This window comes from Bufo bufo, chromosome 4 (assembly GCF_905171765.1).
Source record: "Bufo bufo chromosome 4, aBufBuf1.1, whole genome shotgun sequence".
NCBI classification, from domain to species: domain Eukaryota; kingdom Metazoa; phylum Chordata; class Amphibia; order Anura; family Bufonidae; genus Bufo; species Bufo bufo.
Window position 1 is genome coordinate 509464887 of NC_053392.1, and position 18725 is coordinate 509483611.

The 18725-nt window shown below is 42.4% G+C and overlaps 1 protein-coding gene across 1 annotated transcript; it reads left to right on the plus strand.

Moving 5' to 3' along the window:
* Positions 1–196: 196 nt before the first annotated feature.
* Positions 197–17875, plus strand: LOC120998833 (heme-binding protein 2-like). The gene is made up of 4 exons (XM_040429683.1): positions 197–399; positions 12979–13108; positions 15228–15399; positions 17701–17875. The coding sequence occupies exons 1-4, from the start codon at positions 253–255 to the stop codon at positions 17873–17875; spliced, it is 624 nt and encodes a 207-aa protein (XP_040285617.1). The 5' UTR covers positions 197–252.
* The last annotated feature ends 850 nt before the right edge of the window (positions 17876–18725 follow it).

Here is an 18725-nt window from a genome sequence, read left to right on the forward strand (position 1 = left end):
CGTACTGTGATATGCGACATACTGCAACATGACAGTCGCCAAAAATCCATCCAAGTTGCACTGCGACACTGAAGACTATCCTTACAATACATGTCACAATGTTGTTATACCCCTATTGTCGTGTAACAAATGTCGCCATGTAGTCCTAACCTTACTTTAACTTGCTGATTGGGAAAGTTAAACGAGTTCTCTGCTCCACCCATATCCACCTCCTATATCAGCAGCTGAGCTCCCCCACAGACACATCCAGCCATGGAGATGAGGAGAAGACTTCTGCTGGGGCTGCTCTCTGTACTGGGGATTGCAGTGCAGGCGTCTGATGTCTCCAGTCAGAATAAGTTGCCTCCATTCTGTGGCCATTATGATTGTCCAAAGTACCGGCTGGTGAAACAATATTTTGTAAGTACGGGGAAGGGGCTGTGGGTGTAGTGGGGCAGATTTTATGGTTTATTCTTTGTTCAGATCTGGAGCCATCATGTGTAATGATTTATTGTTGCCCATTCACTTATTAATGTTGTAAAATGACCAGTTCTTTTCCATCAACTGGTAAAATATCTTGTTCTGTCCTAGTCTATCTAACTGGGAAAGAAGTCGCTCCCACCGAGCCTAATCAGAACTGGTGTCATGGAAAACTGGGTTAGTTGCCAATAGCAACCAATCAGACTCCACCTTCTATTTTTCAGAGCTCCTTTGGAAAATTTAAGTTGGAATCTGACTGGTTGCTATGGGCAACTAAGCCAGTCTTGGTAAATCTCCCCCAGTATGGTTGCTACTGCATGTCTGGGTGGCAAATCTCTCTAGAACAGAGAATCTGCCTGTTATTGCAGTGGTGCTTGTACTCTGGCAGAAGGTCTAGGCAGATCTGCTCTCCTGGAGTCTGTGGAACCTCAATAATGCTGATTATGTGATGTCTGATGAACACTTTTGGCTCAAACTTCAGAGTAATAGAAATCAGTTTAGTTTGTTGGAATAATTTTTCCTGATTCAAAATATCACTTGATATCTGTAATATCCCTATAACTTTAGGTGTGTGTGTGGTTTTTTTACTGCCTCATTTGCTAAAAGTCGTTCCTTTAGTCACAGGCATGCTCAACCTGCGGCCCTCCAGCTGTTTCAAAACTACAACTCCCAGCATGCCCAAACAGCCTACAGCAGGGCATTGTGGGAGTTGTAGTTTTACAACAGCTGGAGGGCTGCAGGTTGAGAATGCCTGCTTTAGAGGGTAGAGTCCTGGCCAAGTTTTTACCCCCAGTAGAAGAGGGGATGATCCCAACTGGGCTCTATAGTTGGCACATGGTCTGCCACTATGGTAGTTGAGCACTTGCTATAATGCCTTGGTGTCTGTCCCAAAAGCGGTGTTCAGGCCAGGGAATGATGCTTACATGGAGTGTTTTCTGCAATGAACACCCTTGTCTGAAACTATCCATAGTGTAGGCAGCGTGGTGGCTAAGTGGTTAGCACTGGTGCTCTGCAGCATTGGGGATCAGGGGTTAAACATTAAGGGAAGCAACTCCATGGTGTTTATGTTCTCCCTAAGTTTTCATGAGTTTCCCTTCACGCTCCCAAAAATATATATATATATATATATATATATATATATATATATATATATATATATATATATATATATATATTTTTTTTTTTTTCTTCATACAAATGTCTGTCAATTCCATTTCCCGGCAGACCCTTAGCAGTGTTAGTTTATCCTTATTTGCTTTATATACATGATCCTTGGAAAATATCTTCCGCTAGGTTCATTACATCATTAAAGTCCCCAGTTAAACAAAACCGGGCACCTTGCTCTTGTACAGTCACTCAGAATTGAGAAAGCTCGTTGGAAGAACGCGTGAAATGTTCAAGAAATCTACAGTAAGTCCAGTTGCCTTGATTTATTCTTTACAGATATACCATGACCTGGATAAATGAGAACCTTCAGACACCTTGCTCTAGAGCCAATAAAGTCTGCCAAGTATGACCTAAAACAGTCAGGTCCATAAATATTGGGACATTGACACAATTCTAACATTTTTGGCTCTGTACACCACAATAGATTTGAAATGAAACAAACGATGTGCTTTAACTGCAGACTGTCAGCTTTAGGCTTATTGCTCACGACAGTATATTTTCACGGTCCGCAAAACGGGGTCCCGTTTTTCCGTGATCTGTGACAGTTTTTTTTGTCCGTGGGTCTTCCTTGATTTTTGGAGGATCCTCGGACATGAAAAAAAAGTCGTTTTGGTGTCCGCCTGGCTGTGCGGAGCCAAACGGATCCGTCCTGAATTACAATGCAAGTCAATGGGGACGGATCCGTTTGACGTTGACACAATATGGTGCCATTTCAAACGGATCCGTCCCCATTGACTTTCAATGTAAAGTCTGGAGTCCCTTTTATACCATCTGAGTTTTCTCCAATCCGATGGTATATTTTAACTTGAAGCGTCCCCATCACCATGGGAACGCCTCTATGTTAGAATATACTGTCGCGTATGAGTTAGATCGTGAAACCTCATTTCCGACAGTATATTCTAACACAGAGGCGTTCCCATGGTGATGGGGACGCTTCTAGTTAGAATATACTACAAACTGTGTACATGACTGCCCCCTGCTGCCTAGCAGTATCCGATCTCTTACAGGGGGCCGTGATCAGCACAATTAACCCCTCAGGTGCTGCACCTGAAGGGGTTAATTGTACTATCATATCCCCCTGTAAGAGATCAGGGCTGCCAGGCAGCAGGGGGCAGACCCCCCCCCCCCCCCCCTCCCCAGTTTGAATATCATTGGTGGCCAGTGCGGCCCCCCCCCCCTTTCCTCCCTCTATTGTAATAATTAGTTGGTGGCAGAGTGTGCGCCCCCCCCTTCCTCCCTCTATTGTAATAAATCGTTGGTGGCACAGTGTGCGCCCCCCCCCCCCCTTCCTCCCTCTATTGTAATAAATCGTTGGTGGCACAGTGTGCGCCCCCCATCGGCCCCCCCCTCCCTCTATAGCATTAACAACATTGGTGGCCAGGAAACACTGATCTCGGATGCGGCTGCAAAACGGTGCATTTTCTGTTTTTTCCACGGACCTATTGAAAGTCATGGGGTCCGCGAAAAAAAACGGAAAACAGCACAACGGCCACGGGTGCACACAACGGTCGTGTGAAAGAGGCCTTAATTTGAGGGTATTTACATCCAAATCAGGTGAACGGTGTAGGAATTACAACAGTTTGCATATGTGCCTCCCACTTGTTAAGGAACCAAAAGTAATTGGACAGAATAATAATCATAAATCAAACTTTCACTTTTTAATACTTGGTTGCAAATCCTTTGCAGTCAATTACAGCCTGAAGTCTGGAACGCATAGACCTCCCCAGACGCTGGGTTTCATCCCTGGTGATGCTCTGCCAGGCCTCTACTGCAACTGTCTTCAGTTCCTGCTTGTTCTTGGGGCATTTTCCCTTCAGTTTTGTCTTCAGTGAGTGAAATGCATGCTCAATCGGATTCAGGTCAGATGATTGACTTGGCCATTGCATAACATTCCATTTCTTTCCCTTAAAAAAACTCTTTGGTTGCTCTTACAGTATGCTTTGGGTCATTATCCATCTGCACTGTGAAGTGCCGTCCAATGAGTTCTGAAGCATTTGGCTGAATGTGGGCAGATAATATTGCCCGAGACACTTCAGAATTCATCCTGCTGCTTTTGTCAGCAGTAACATCCATAAATACAAGAGAACCAGTTCCATTGTCAGCCATGCATGCCCACGCCATGACACTACCACCTCCATGCTTCACTGATGAGGTGGTATGCTTAGGATCATGCAGAAATTCTTAAAATTATCAGACCACTATCCGGCGCTGCAGGCATAGAAATCAGTCCTTGAGATTATAAAGATTCTTTTTATTATAGTCTATAATAAAAAGAATCTTATTCATCTCAAGGACTGACTTCTATGCCTGCAGCGCCGGATAGTGGTCTGATAATTTTAAGAATTTCTGCATATCTATTTCCCTGGAACCATCTGGACAGGAAAATACCTAGGCAGCAGCACGGCATCCCCTAATGCTGGTGGGGAAATATACCAGCTAAGGCACATCTAGCTGTTGTGACTGTTCACAACAGAATCCGGTAAGCGAATTACGCACCATAATTGTATATTTCCTATAAGGAGGTACCACACATGAGGCGCTGTGTTTTTTTGTCCTTTCTCCTTTCTATGCTTAGGATCATGAGCAGTTCCTTTCCTTCTCCATACTTTTCTCTTCCCATCATTCTGGTACAAGTTGATCTTGGTCTCATCTGTCCAAAGGATGTTGTTCCAGAACTGTGAAGGCTTTTTTAGATGTATGGCAAACTCTAATCTGGCCTTGCTGTTTTTGAGGCTCATCAATGGTTTACATCTTGTGGTGAACCCTCTGTATTCACTCTGGTGAAGTCTTCACTTGATTGTTGACTTTGACACACATACACCTACCTCCTGCAGAGTGTTCTTGATCTGGCCATCTGTTGTGAAGGGTGTTGCTGAGCTCACCGGTGCGTTCCTTCTTTCTAAGGCCTGAGGGTACTTTCACACTTGCGTTGTTTGATTCCGGCAGGCAGTTCCGTTGCCTGAACTGCCTGCCTGATCAGGCAAACGTATGTCATTTTTTTCAGACTGATCAGGCAGAAAAATGCATTGCAATACCGGATCCGTTTTTCCGGTGTCATCAGGCAAAACAGATCAGGTATTTATTTATTTTTCTCATTTTTAGAGGTCTGCACATGTGCAGACCGGAATGACGGATCCAGTATTTTGAATGCCGGATCCGGCACTAATACATTCCTATGGAAAAAAATGCCGGATCCGGCATTCAGGCAAGTCTTCAGTTTTTTTCGCCGGAGATAAAACTGTAGCATGCTACGGTTTTCTCTTTTGCCTGATCAGTCAAAATGACTGAACTGAAGACATCCTGATGCATCCTGAACGGATTACTCTCCATTCAGAATGCATGGGAATATGCCTGATCAGTTCTTTTCCGGTATAGAGCCCCTGTGACGTAACTCTATGCTAGTGTGGAAGTAGCCTTATTCACACGTTCGTTGTTTCTTTCCTGATCTGTTCCGTTTTTTGCGGACCAGATCTGGACCCATTCATTTTCAATTGGTCCTGAAAAAAAAATCAGACATTGAGCTGTCCGTTTTTTTTTTCAGGACCCATTGAAAATGAATGGGTCCAGATCTGTTCCGCAAAAAACGGAACAGATCAGGAAAGAAACAACGGATGTGTGAATAAGGCCTTAATGTTCCAAACTGTCTTGGCCATGCCTAATGTTTTTGCTATCTCTGATGGGTTTGTGTTTTTTCAGCCTAATGATGGCTTGCTTCACTGATAGTGACAGCTCTTTGGATCTCATCCTTAGAGTTGACCCCCAACAGATTCCAAATGCAAATAGCACACTTGAAATGAACTCTGGACCTTTTTATCTGCTCATTGTAATTGGGATAATGAGGGAATAACACACACCTCGCCATGGAACAGCTGAAAAGCCAATTGTACTGTTACTTTTGGTCTCTTAACAAGTGGGAGGCACATATGCAAACTGTTGTAATTCCTACACCGTTCAACTTATTTTGATGTAAATACCGTCAAATTAAAGCTGACAGTCTGAAGTTAAAGCACATCTTTGTTTCATTTCAAATTCACTATGGTGGAGTATAGAGCCAAAAATGTTAGAATTGTCTGTCCCAATATTTATGGACCTGACTGTAGAAAAGGGTGGAGGAACATACACAAATGCCAATATGCAAACAGTACCGTTTAACTGACAATGCAGAAAAACAAATCTACCTTCTCTATCAATTCTGTGGGCAATTGGAATATAGTCCACGCTCCTGTGGACACACTAACACCCCGTGAGTAGGCCAAGCAGCAAGTATGGTAGTCATATTTTGCCCATTTCCTTTTTGCGATACTGATATTCTCATATGTAAGATGTGTTTCAAGGAGATATATAATCGAGGGAAGATGTCTCACAACTACATCAAACATGACCACCCATTTTGCTCTCGGCCATCCCCCTTATAGTCCACGAAAATATTCTATTCATGTGTTTTTTATGCTCAATAATGCATCTGCTGCAACCCACCACGGAGTGGGGAGAAAGGGGCACCACATAGTGACCACCAAGACCTCATCCCACCACCCAGTTACCCTCCCTTCCCCATCCTGGTCAGACAAACCCAACAGTTCACTAACCCCACTTCACCCCCCCCCCCCATTGAATATAATCTTGCGTCATAATTATATAATCAGGAGCCTATCCCCCCCTACCATCCAACCACTCGCGGACCTCCTCTGGTTAAGTGAAGAAATGTGCTTGCTCCTGATGGATCACTCTAAATTTAGTGGGGTAAAACAAAGAGTATTTGATCTTAGCTGCTGCCATTCTCTTCTTAACCTCTCTAAATTCTCGACATTTAGCTTGGGTTGCCCTCGAGTAATCCAGGTAAATTTCTATTTTTCTTCCATTCTAAAGGCGGGAGATTTCTTTTATTTTTCATAATGTCCCTATCCCAGGCATTTTATTTTAGCTAAGATTGCGCTTGGCGGGCTCCCAGCCGGTAGCTGTTTGGTGTCCGGTGGACTCTCCACCGAAAACCATATAGAAAATCGATCCGCGCCAAACACTTCCAGTAGCCTTTGCTGGATAAACCCACTAGGGTCTTTTTCAACCCCTTCAGGGAACCCAACCAAGCGTATATTCGCTCTGCATTATCTATCCTCCATTTTGGTGACTTTTTTTTTTTTTTTTTTTTTTTCCTGTATTGATTTCTCTTCTATCACCTCCATTCTATTCTTAATCCCATCCACCTCCTTCTAAATCTCATGTAATCACCTGAAGATCCTTGACTTTCTCACGTACTTTATTCATCTTGTCTTTGATCAAAGACTAGAGATGGCCTTGCGGTTCGCCCGGTGGTCATTTCGCGGGGAACTTTGCGTGTTCGCGATTCGCCGAACATATGGAGAAATTTGTGCCCGCCATATTCTTTTACATTGTGAAGAACTTTGAAACATCCATCAGGTGGTACAGGACAGCCAATTGAGACATTTCAGCACATGGACATACCCCCTACCTTATAAATAAACTTGATCTGGCCGCCATTTTACATTCAGTGTTTTGCCAGTGTTGGGAAAGGTTGCTGTGTGGAGCAGGGACAGGCTCTTGGACACCATCGCTAGCTAATTGGACCACAAGTCATTTTATGGACTAGTATAGGTGTGCTATCAATGTGTGATATACTTGTAATATACTCTTATAATGAGTCAAAAACACAGATCTGTATAGTGATCACCTGAAAGTCAGGGGCTTACTAGGGCCATTTTTTATATAGGGGAAGGTTCTGGATGTGATGGCTCTTATCAGGGTGGGTGGTTTGTGGTTAGGCTATCAGGGCCAGAATAGCACCCCTTCCCCCCCCCCCCCCCCCCCCCATAGGGCAATATCGGGGACAGTTCTTTGCCCACCTTGTCCCTCAATACCACATCTAGCCCAGGGATGGATGTGTGTTGTGTGTGTTTTTTTTGTTTTTTTTTCTTTTCTTTTCTTTCCCCTCCTGGATTCATCGATGTGCACTGGAACCCCCCCCCAGATTGTGGTAGGACATATGGTCTGCATGCGTTCAGCAATTTTGTGGAACGGGTGCAGACCCATTCATTTTTCAATGGGGCCAGAATGTGCTATCCACATTTGTGGATCCACTTCCGTATCTGTGCTTCAGTTTCCGCAAAAGAAATATAACATGTCCTATTCTTGTCCGCAATTGCAGACAAGATTAGGCATTTTCTATTATAGTGCCGGCGATGTGCGGTCCACAAATTGCAGAATGCACATTTCCTGTGTCTGTGTTTTGCAGATCCGCAAAACACTTATGGATGTGTGAATGGACCCTCATGGTAAAATTATTAAAGGTTATGTTTTATCTTCATATATATTCTAATGGATTGCCTTCCTTGTATAATGTTATAATATACTTTCTATGTTAGAAAGTATAATAGTGCATTTGTATTGTGCTGCAGGTGTGTGCGGTTCTGCTGTGATACTGCAGCTATATAGAGGGACAAGCGTTATTGGAACAAATAATTTCTACTGGTGTGATATACCAGTTGTCCCCTCAAAAAAATGATTTGAAGCGGGGTGTTATAAACCAATATACTTTATAGTACATTTGCACGTACGCTAAAATTATATTGCCGATATTTCGTATTGGGAAAAAAAAATGAATGGAGATCGAAAATTCGAGTAATAAATCTGGTTTGTCACTGGGCATGTTGTGGGACTATTTGTGCACTTCTAGTAATTATCTCTTGGCTGCAAATATGAGCTGAAGGTTTTTCAGGTTCGCCTGCCATTAAAGTGAATGGGACCTGCCGCGAACTTGCGGTTTGCGAACATTTGATTGTGAACCGTCCCAGCAGATGTTCGTCCATCACTATCAAAGACAAGTCTGCTTGTACTATAGAGATTTTTGCAGACCTCCCAATTCTAGATTTGATAGTTGTACGGCATTCAGGATATCTGTCAGCTTCTTATCCACCATTTCTATCCTCTCCTCCATTGGGGCGTTCTTATTTCTCTTCTCTATCACTACCTTCCTCTATATATTTTGTGGATCTATCAGGTCTGCTTTATTTTCCTTATTACCCTTGATTTGTCCTAGTCTTGTATTGTGGTGGTTTCAGGAATTTGTCCATTTTTGAGATCGGACTACTTCCACTTGCACCCAGAGACTTCCTATTTTGTACCTTTTGGTGGCATTATATTATCAGGAAGCAACCCTGGATGTATAGGAGAGGGGGGGGGGGGGGAGAGAAACCAACAGACTAGATATAAAAAAAAAAAAAAAAAGATTAAGCAGCAGTGTCTTTCTATATGGTAAAAATGATCCACAGTCTATATTTTAACTCTACAGCTGTGGTATGCCAGACCTTGCAGGGGAATTATGTGAGGTCACAGTGTGAGTGATAGGTGGGCCGAGGTAAATACAGTTCTGGTTACTCACGGTTATGTCGTCCCTGGGCAGGCTCGCATAAAGTGAAAAGGAGAACGGCACAAAGATTCTCTGGGGCACACTCTGGTGTAAGGGTCACTGGTCAGATGATGGTTGGAGGTGCCCTTGGTGGTCTGTATTAATGTGCCAGTGGCAAGGTCCCTCGAAGTTGTGACACCAGTACCTTTTGTCTGGAGGTACAACCATTTACTATAGTGGTAATAGAGGAACTTGAGTCTGAGGCAAGCAGGATGGAACTCAAAAGGGAACTTTACAGAAGATGACTTTTGAGAACAGTACATCCAAAGCATTTAAAGGGCTTCTACCACCAGAAATACTGTTATGTAGCTGACTGACATTAGCGATGCGCTAATGTCAGCACTACATAACAGTATGCTTTTTACCTTTCTCCCTGCAGCCGTTTTTTTGTGAAGAAAAGAAAAAAAGCACTTTTATAATATGCTAATGAGCCTCTAGGTGCTATGTGGGTGTAAAATCAGCACCTAGAGGCTCCGTCCACTCACCCTTTATCCCGCCCAGGTCCTCTGTTCTGCCCGCTCCTCTTGATAGCACGGTCCGCCGCATCGCTGCCGAAATGTGCAGCTATAGTGGATGCTTGCGCAAAGCCAGGACTGGAGCAGCGAGGTCAGGTCTGCGTTCGCATCGCCGGGAGGAGGGTGGGAGGGGCCACGGCACACTTACATCATGCCACTTTGCCCCCCCATACTCCTGGAACCCTTAATCCTGCCCTGCTGATCAGCCGCTTCAAAAATATACTAATGGGTAAATCAGGTTTTTATGAAACTGACCCTTGTGTGTTGGGGTGCAGCACCTATATGGCAGGCAGCCACTGACTCCCCAGGGAGTTGTCCAAGCTACACAACCATTCCTGAGCATTGAGCCCCCTTTGTGAGAAAAGAACATCTCAAATGGTTTAATGTCTTATTGTCCAAGAAACAATGCATTTGGGGCAATACAAATTTGCATTATTTTGCATAATGTGGTACTTTTTTGTTTGATACTACATGGAGCCTGTTGGTCAGAGTATACATAACTTCTGATCGGTTTCCAATGGTCTTTGTTCACGGCGTTTATGAAGTGATAAATCGGGGGACATATTTTTTTTTTATTGATCATGCAATAATGTATAGGTTTTCTTGGGTTATGACCACATGATGTGGTTAAGTGCTACGTGGCTGTACGGGCTACAGCTTGCTCTGTTAACCTAATGAGACTGCACTGTGTTTTGTCAGTCTGAATTGCTAAACCCCCCCCCCCCCCCCCCTGGATACTGGAGGCTTTTTACTTTGGCGTTCTAATTTTTTTTCAGTGAGCCATAACATTTTTATTTTTCTGTTCACATAGCCATATGAGGGCTTGTTTTTTGCAGGACAAGTTGTAATTTCTAACCCCAATACACTGTCATATGTGGTGGCAAGTGGGCAATTCCAAATTAGGTGGAATTGAAGAAAAAAACATGCAATTCTGACAGTCTCATGGGCTATGCCCTCATGGTGTTCCCTATGTGGGAACTTTGAAAAAGTTTAAGTCTCCATATTCTGACCCCATAAAAAAATATATTTTTTGATTTATGTTCCTTTCAAAATAAAAAGAGCAAACTGCCATCTAAGGAAGAGGGTTCCTCTTCAATCGGGAAAGGAATTTTCAGAATTACGCCAGCTTCCAAGTAGGAGGCAGGTTAAGAGTTTGCCCTGGCCTGGGAAGAGATTGGAGCCTCCCCCTGGGTATTGGCTACCATAAACCTTCTCCCTAAAAAATGTTGTGTCCTGAAGGTCCATGGTAACCATATATTATCATATCCCCTTTTTTCCAAGACCACCAGAAACATTTAAGGATTGCAATGTACATAAACTGCTTCTCAGTTTTGGGGTCTTCTGTTAGGACTCTTCTGCTCCAAGAATGTTTTTAAAAAAACTTCACCTGCAGGGAATTTTAATCCTATATCTAGACTATTTCCTGGTTGCCTCCCATCTTTATCTAATACAGAATTATTTATTTTTTTGGGGGGGGGGTGGAACAAAGAAGCCTAAAATCCTTAACAGCAGATTATGTGAAAGGAGTAGACTATGTAATGGCCGACTACCTGAGCCAAGAAATATTGAAAGGGGGGGAATGCTTTTTTTTTTTTTTATTGGTTACTGAGAAACCATAGGAAGCATTCAATGGGTTAATCTTACACATGCTTTCCATCAGGGTGACTTAAATTGTGTAGGAATGCAGCTCTGCAGCCCCCTCTCACTGACATGTACCTAGGGCTTTGGAAAGCGCTCCCCCTCCCGTCTTCAAGATGGTGGGAAAGCTGTGTGCATGCTTGGTGGTACATCCAGGAAGCAGGATTTTTTTTCTACTAAGCAGTGTCTGAGCAGTGCAACACAAGTGTATAAAACAAGCAAGTATCCATACTGTTTCAATAGTCCATAACAGAACAGCCAAAAATAGTGGATGCTTTCTCAACCATGACCAAAAGACCTGCTTTATGTCCTGATCCAAAGGACCCTCATGAAGGTGGCAGAAGAGAAGGCGTAAGTCATAATCATAGCCCCTTTCTGGCCAAGATCTTAGCTTAAGTAGAAGAAACCATCTGCGGAAGTGTCAAACACTTCTAACAGTCCCAAACCTTCATCAAGGTCCTGTATTCCATCCCAGAGTGGAAAAACTCCACCTGACATGCTGGAGGTGAACACCTTGCCTTAAGACAGAAGGGGTTGTCAGATGCAGTAATATCCACAATGTTGCTAAGTGAAAAATCAATAACATGTAGGATTTATTTAAGAACCTGGACAGACTTATTCCTTTTCAGACAACTGACTTCAACCAGATTCCATTAATTCTACATGTGTGATTTATTTATTTTTAACCCCCCCCCACTACCCTCAAAGTTAAGGTTTCTGCCCTTTGTGCCTTTCAGACACAAGTTGGCTGGTTCTCTGCTAATCAAACTATTTTTTTTTTTGAAGGGAGCTATAGGGCATTTTCCTACCTTGCATTCCATAATTCCACCTTTTGGGACTTAAGGCAAATAATTTTAGTGGCATTTAAGATCTTCATTTTCCTGGCAATCACAACCGCCAGAAGAATTGTCGTGATTCAAGCCTTTATGTAAATCTCCCTATCACATCCAGACATTGTCCTTTTCCTCCCTAAAGTAACTTCTCATTTTCAGTGACAAATCTTTACTGTCCTTCTGCCCATTTTCCTTCTACAGATAAAAAGAAATTCAACAATCTGCATGTAAGATGTGTTGACATACCTAAAAATCCGTTTTAGAAAATGAATCCCTTTTCTCCAGTACCAAGGACCTAATAAGGGTCTAGCTGCAAGCAAATCAACTATTGCCAGAAGGATCAGAGATTTATTTTTCCTATATCCAGAAAGATCTGCAACTTCCAACTGGGATAAAACCCCACTCTACCCATGCTCTCTCTACATCCTACACAGACCAACTGTTTCCTTAGACCAGATTTGCAGAGTGGCTATGTGGGCAAACCCAATAACATTCTTTAACCATTATAAGCTGGATGTTCTCCATAATCAGGACTTGTCTTTTGGTTATTGGATTCTGTTGGCTGTTCCACCCTAGTCCTTCCTCTGAATCTTTCTTTGACTGCCATTATGGAGGCGCCAGGGAAAATGGTTTATTACCCATACTGGTATCTTTATTTTTACTCTTGCATGACTTCCGTGTCCTTTCTCATTGACTGAACCAGGTAAGGGGAGGAGGCCTTTTAAAACCCTATGCTTCTATGTGGTTTCTTGTCCTGGGGTTGGGGACACCCTCCTGAGTTCTGTTGTGGAGGCTATTGGGAAAAACAATTACCGGTAGCAGTAATTAACGCTTTCTTATATCTGCATGTATTAATTTATGCAAAATGAAAGTAGTTGCTTGCCTTTTAATTGGCCAACCTAATTGCTTGCTTTCTTGTATTTTATCTGAACTCCCACATTTTCAGGACTTTGAACTTCGTCAGTATGAAGCAACTCATTGGGTGACTACTCCACTAGACATGTACATTTTTGACATGGGGATGGTGACCAGCTTCAACCGTCTCTTTAAATATATCTCTGGAGACAATGCTGAAGGTACGTTGTCTGCTAACTTGGATATTGTGGGGCTCTGTTTTGTAAACACTATTCTTGCCATCCAAATGATTGAAACTATGTTAGAACAAATTGGGTGACAGCTCTGACTTGCACAAAACCATTAGTTAAAAACTATAAGAAAAGGCACCTAGTTCTGTAAGGTGACAACAGGGTATACTAGTCTCTGGGACATCAAACTACTGTAATACATTATGTAGATCCTGTATTTTCATGCTTAATCTATGTGCACCTTTTTTGGGGTACTTTATAATAAATATATTCGCAAATACCTGTCATTAGATATAATGGCTTGTGTTGTCTAGGGAGCAATCATTAGGAGAAACAATGGCCGCCATCCTGTTAGTACTCACAAAACCTGTCCTAATCGCACAGGATTAGTTTAGAAGACTGGGGTAAAGAGCTGCCTCATCCTCCTCTCTGCTCTGCTTGTCGGGAATTATGATCCTGACTACAGTTTAATATGATCTTCAGCTGAAGCTCTGTAGTAAAGTTCATAAGGAGACATGAAGTACAGAGTGGACGGACTGTGGTAATGAAGACTGCATAGAAGTGTTGCTGCTCATTAGTCACATCTACTCATGAACTCCATTCCTACAGAGATTCAGATAAAGTTCTTATCAGATGTATTCAGGATCATAATCCCTCATAAGTAGTTGAGGAGGAGGATGAGGCAGCTCTTTACCTCAGTGTTCTGAAGTAACCAGTCCTCCTGTGTGATTAGGACAGGTTTTGTGTATACTAATGGAACAGAAGCCATTTTGTTATTCCCGATTGATCCCCAGACAAAACGTGCCATTATAACTAAAGGTAATTGGGAATATCTTTATAATGAAGTGATAAAGTATATTAATGTTAATTCCTGGAGAACCCCTTAAGATTCTCTAATAGCAGGCTCTGAATTTTAACTCTGTTCCATCAGGCAGCTCAGCTGATGGCATCCTTATCTCTGATCTTAAACACACTATAGCTCAATTAAGTGTTTGACCTTTTAGTAACTTAGAGATGAGGGTTATTAGTTGAAAGTAGGATTCACACAGCTAGACAGTTAAAGCTTTGACAGCAGCTAAATATTTTTAAAGACCAATTGGAAACGTGTTTAGCCTAAAATGAGTCCAATTTAATGACCTAAGATGTACATAGCCTAAAGTGCTGGAATTTGACTATTTAAAGATGCATATAACTTACAAGATAAACATCCAAACACGTGCTGTGCTTTCTAACACTGGTCATCATAACAATGAAATCTGGCCTTGTGCTTACTTGAGGCAACCTTTCATTTTGTGCAAGCAAAAGCATGAACTTGACAGAGGTATTTGTTACCTTCTGCTGTACAATCCCCTCTAATACTTTGATGTTAAAAGGTGAGTTAACTCATGCCTCCCTAGACCACATGTCCTGGAATTGACTTACCCCAATAAGACACGGTCACCAGATTGGATTAAGTCGGCCACAGCAGCAGTTTTATATTATATATATATATATATATATATATATATATATCATAACTGTAATATAACATGTACTAATTTAAAGGGGGAGGTCCTTGAAGCCCTGAACAAATGACTTATCCCGCCGGGGTGAACCATCTTGCCTCCAGCTATAGAGTGCCAGCTCGGAGGCACCACAGATGACCTCCAACCATGGGAGTTCAGCCCCAACCATGTAGCCCTCCCATTATACCCCACCTGAGAATCTCACTTCAAGGACCTCCTATAGCTGCCTTGAGAAATTATCACCCTACTTACCTGGGACTTTTTTTTTTTTTTTTTTTCAAAATGGCCCATTCTCCAACCTTGCCTATTTAGCGCCCCTGAAATTGAATTGCCCATTCCTTAAACTTCAGGGTCTCTCTGAACCAACCCCCATGTTGGCCTCGCCTAAAGGCTACTGCCCACAGTCTGGCCATTACTGTATTGCCAACCCTTATTCTACAAGTCAACTACTGGATGGCAATAGGTACTGTACATAAAATACATCCTTCATACAAGAGGTATTGAGATTTAGCTGTCCAGTGAAGGTGTTTTTGGTCAACTGTTGATGCATGTTCTATTCAGGGTCTGTGAAATGTCTCACTTTTCAGTCTGCTTCCTTTCCATAGGGCTGAAGATGAGTATGACTGTACCTGTGGTAATGTATTTGCCACTAGAACTACCATCAACTAAGAATGCCACAATGTCCTTCTTCGTGCTACATGCTGTGGAGAATCCTCCAAGACCTACAGACCCTGAAGTTTACCTGGATACATATCCTGCAGCTTCTGTATATGTCAAGTAAGTCACTACTGGTTCAGATCATGGTCCATTTGTTCTGTTGTAACAAGTAACGTTTAAAAAAAAAAAAAAACTATGGCCTACACCTTTACAGGAGAAGTGTGAATATCATGATTATGCCTAAAATGACAGTCTTATGCTGACACATCGCAACGGTATGACTTCTCAGACCTTGGAAATGGCTGAAGGCGAAGTGCTGTATAAGGCCCCCACGTTAATTGTATGGCTTTTTTTAACTTCTAAAATACCAGATTAACCATATTTTTGATCCCTTGTATATTGCTGCATTTATTGTGTGGGTTTTTTATTGGTCAAATGGTGGGGCAAGTTTATTACTACTGTCTAAAAGTAACAGTTTAACCCCATAAATGTTATGGTGGTGCTAGCTGTAGCTGACTAGATGGGCCAAATGTTTTTTATCTGACGACACATTCTATGTTTCTATCTATGAGCTTTACAGAGTAATTTCCTCAACTGCCAACCATGCCTCTGATGCAGTTGCAAGGTCCTGATGGTTGCCATAATGGCAGGTTCTAATCAGGTCAAATGTTAGTAATGCCTGTCTCGCACTTGTGTTGGACACATCTGGCTGGATCCAAGGCTGCCGCCATGCTGTCTGGCCGAATTAACTATATTTGTGACTGGCAGAGATCTGGCCATGGCCTTGAAAATATGCTGAGAATAGGCGCTGTTTCGGCATGTTTGCCAGGTATCTGTTAGTATCCGGCAATGCAAGATCCAGATATCTCTGGCAGGCTGTTGCCTGCCAGGAATGTCTGACTTAAATGTGAAATGAGCCTGAAACTGACAGTACAATCCACTGTAATAGATGATTGGATTGTTGTATGTTGGTCCTCAAAGTTGAATTTAAAGCATTTTTTTTACTTTTGTCTGTCTTTTGTCTTAAGTTTAAATTGGCCCATATCCACTCTGCTAAAATTGTTTAAAAATGAAAAATAAACTACACAACTGGTATTGCCACATCTGTAATCTCTTCTATGAAAAGATCGCATTACTTATCCCATGCAGTGAACAACAAGGCAAATTACTACTAAATGGTTTGTCACTTCACTTACCAAAATGTTTAAAGTAATCAGTTATATGTACCCCAAAATACCAATATAATCTACAGCCCATACCACAATGCATAACCTTTACATTAACAGAAAATGGAAATGTAGGATGTTAGTATAAGGCGTGCTAGGGACACGGGACCAAAAATCCAATGGTAAATTCCACTGTGGTTTTTGGTGTTTCTGCCAAGTTGTACTCCACTGTAGGCAGTTTTTGTGGTGGAAAAGCCAGAAAATGCCCTGCTTTAAAAAGGGTGACATCCTCTGTATAAACTGGCATGCTACAGTTTTCAAATACTGCAGCTCTTCTGCTATTTTCTTACACCGCATGTGCATAGCAACTCAAATTGGCTTCCATGTTGCTGATACTGTACAACACTGCAGACTTGCCACACATAAATCGGCAGCGAAATGGTAATGTGTGAACCCATCCTTAATGGGATTTTGGCCCGTATACCATTACAACAAATTCCATGTTACAAAGTTCATATGCTTCTTCCCTTCTGAGCACTGCAGTTTCCTCAAACAGCCGTTTATGACCACATATGGTCATATGAAAAATGTGTTGCTTTTAGACTTTCAGTAACACACCTACAGGATGGTTTAGTTGTACTCCATAAAATGTACTGGTATATCTGGTGCATTTAAGCTACACCCTCATTTTTCTAATCTTTAAGTTGTGACTTGAAACATGCAAAGCATGTGTATACCAGTTTTTAGCACAATTGCACCAAATGGCATTTTCAATGCTGAATCTTCACTCACTGGGCCCCCCCCCCCCTTGAAAGATGAGCTGCAGCATATTTAAAAAGATGTAAGACCAAAAATTACACTTAAATGCTAGTAAAGTTTGTCATGAGTTTCCACCATTCAAATGCATGGCCAACAATGCAATTGCTCCTGGACGCAGGCTTTAGACGCAGGTGTAGTCTGTCTTAATATTTCCTGAGCAAGGATACAGCAGTTACTCTGAAGAGCTAAGTTTTTGAGGGGAGACTTATCAGACTGGTGTAAAGTAAAATTGGCTTGGTTGCCCATAGCAACAATCTTCCCTTTTTTCCCAAAGAAGGTGGAATCTGGTTGCTATGGACTATTGCAACAGTTGTACATCACCAGTTTGATAAATTCACCCTTGACCCCCCCCCCCCCCCCCCCCCCCCCAAAAAATGTATACTATATATGTACATTTTCTATCTGTTGGATGTTAATGTGAACTTTCCATTGATAGGTCTTTTGGAGGATATGCCCTAAATGAAGCATATGCTGAGCAAGCTAAAGCCCTAGCAGAGAGCCTGAGGATCCTTGGTCTGCAGTTTGATGATACATACTTCATACGTGCTGGCTACAATTCTCCTTTTGACTTTTTCAACCGCCACAATGAAGTGTGGTACATGGCAAAGTAAACTCCTCTCAGGAGGGGGATTCCATCGTCCTTCTGCTGCTCTTCCCCGAATGTGATCCCCATACCTTCTTGTAATATCAGAAGGACATGGTGCTTGGAGGTTAACCTGCAAAAAAAATCTAACAAATGGCTGTAATTCCAACATTGCCTTGTACATGGCATATTGTCATGGATATTCTCTTTGGTAACTGACTTTGCAGCATTAAAGTGTTATTTGCATGTTGTGGCTCTTGATTTATCTACCTGTTTGGATTTGTCTATCGATAAAAGCACCGAGGTCTAAGCCTGTTTAACTGACCCTTCTAAAGGGAATGGGGGAAAGCACATTATTTCCCTCACTGGTGCAGTGCTGGCTAATAGTGTAGTCACTAACAGAGCCCTAAAATTTTAAATATTACCTTACAGGGCAAGTCGGGGCTGGTGCAAGGATTTTTGCCACCCTAGGCAAAAGCTAATTTTGCCGCCTCTTGACCACACCCTTTTACCTGCCCCTTTTTCAGCCACCTATTGCATGCAATATTTAACTATGGTTGTGTACCCTGTGCCAGTCTGACTATGGTCGTGTGTATGTATATATAATATCCAGCCATTGTCTGTCACCTAGTACCATCCCAGTGATGCCAATCACTCTGCGCTGTTCAGCAGGTTGGCACACCAAACACAAGCACTGCTACCTATTCACTGCCAGGCACCATTCAGCCACTGTCTGAAATCCTGTGCCACCAGGGTAACATAACAGTATGCTGCCTTGTGCCCTCTGCCAGTCTGGCACTGTCCTGCACCCTGTATCATTCATAACCCTTTAGACAGTCTGTGCCACCTATTAGGCTCAATGTGCCACTGCTGGGCAC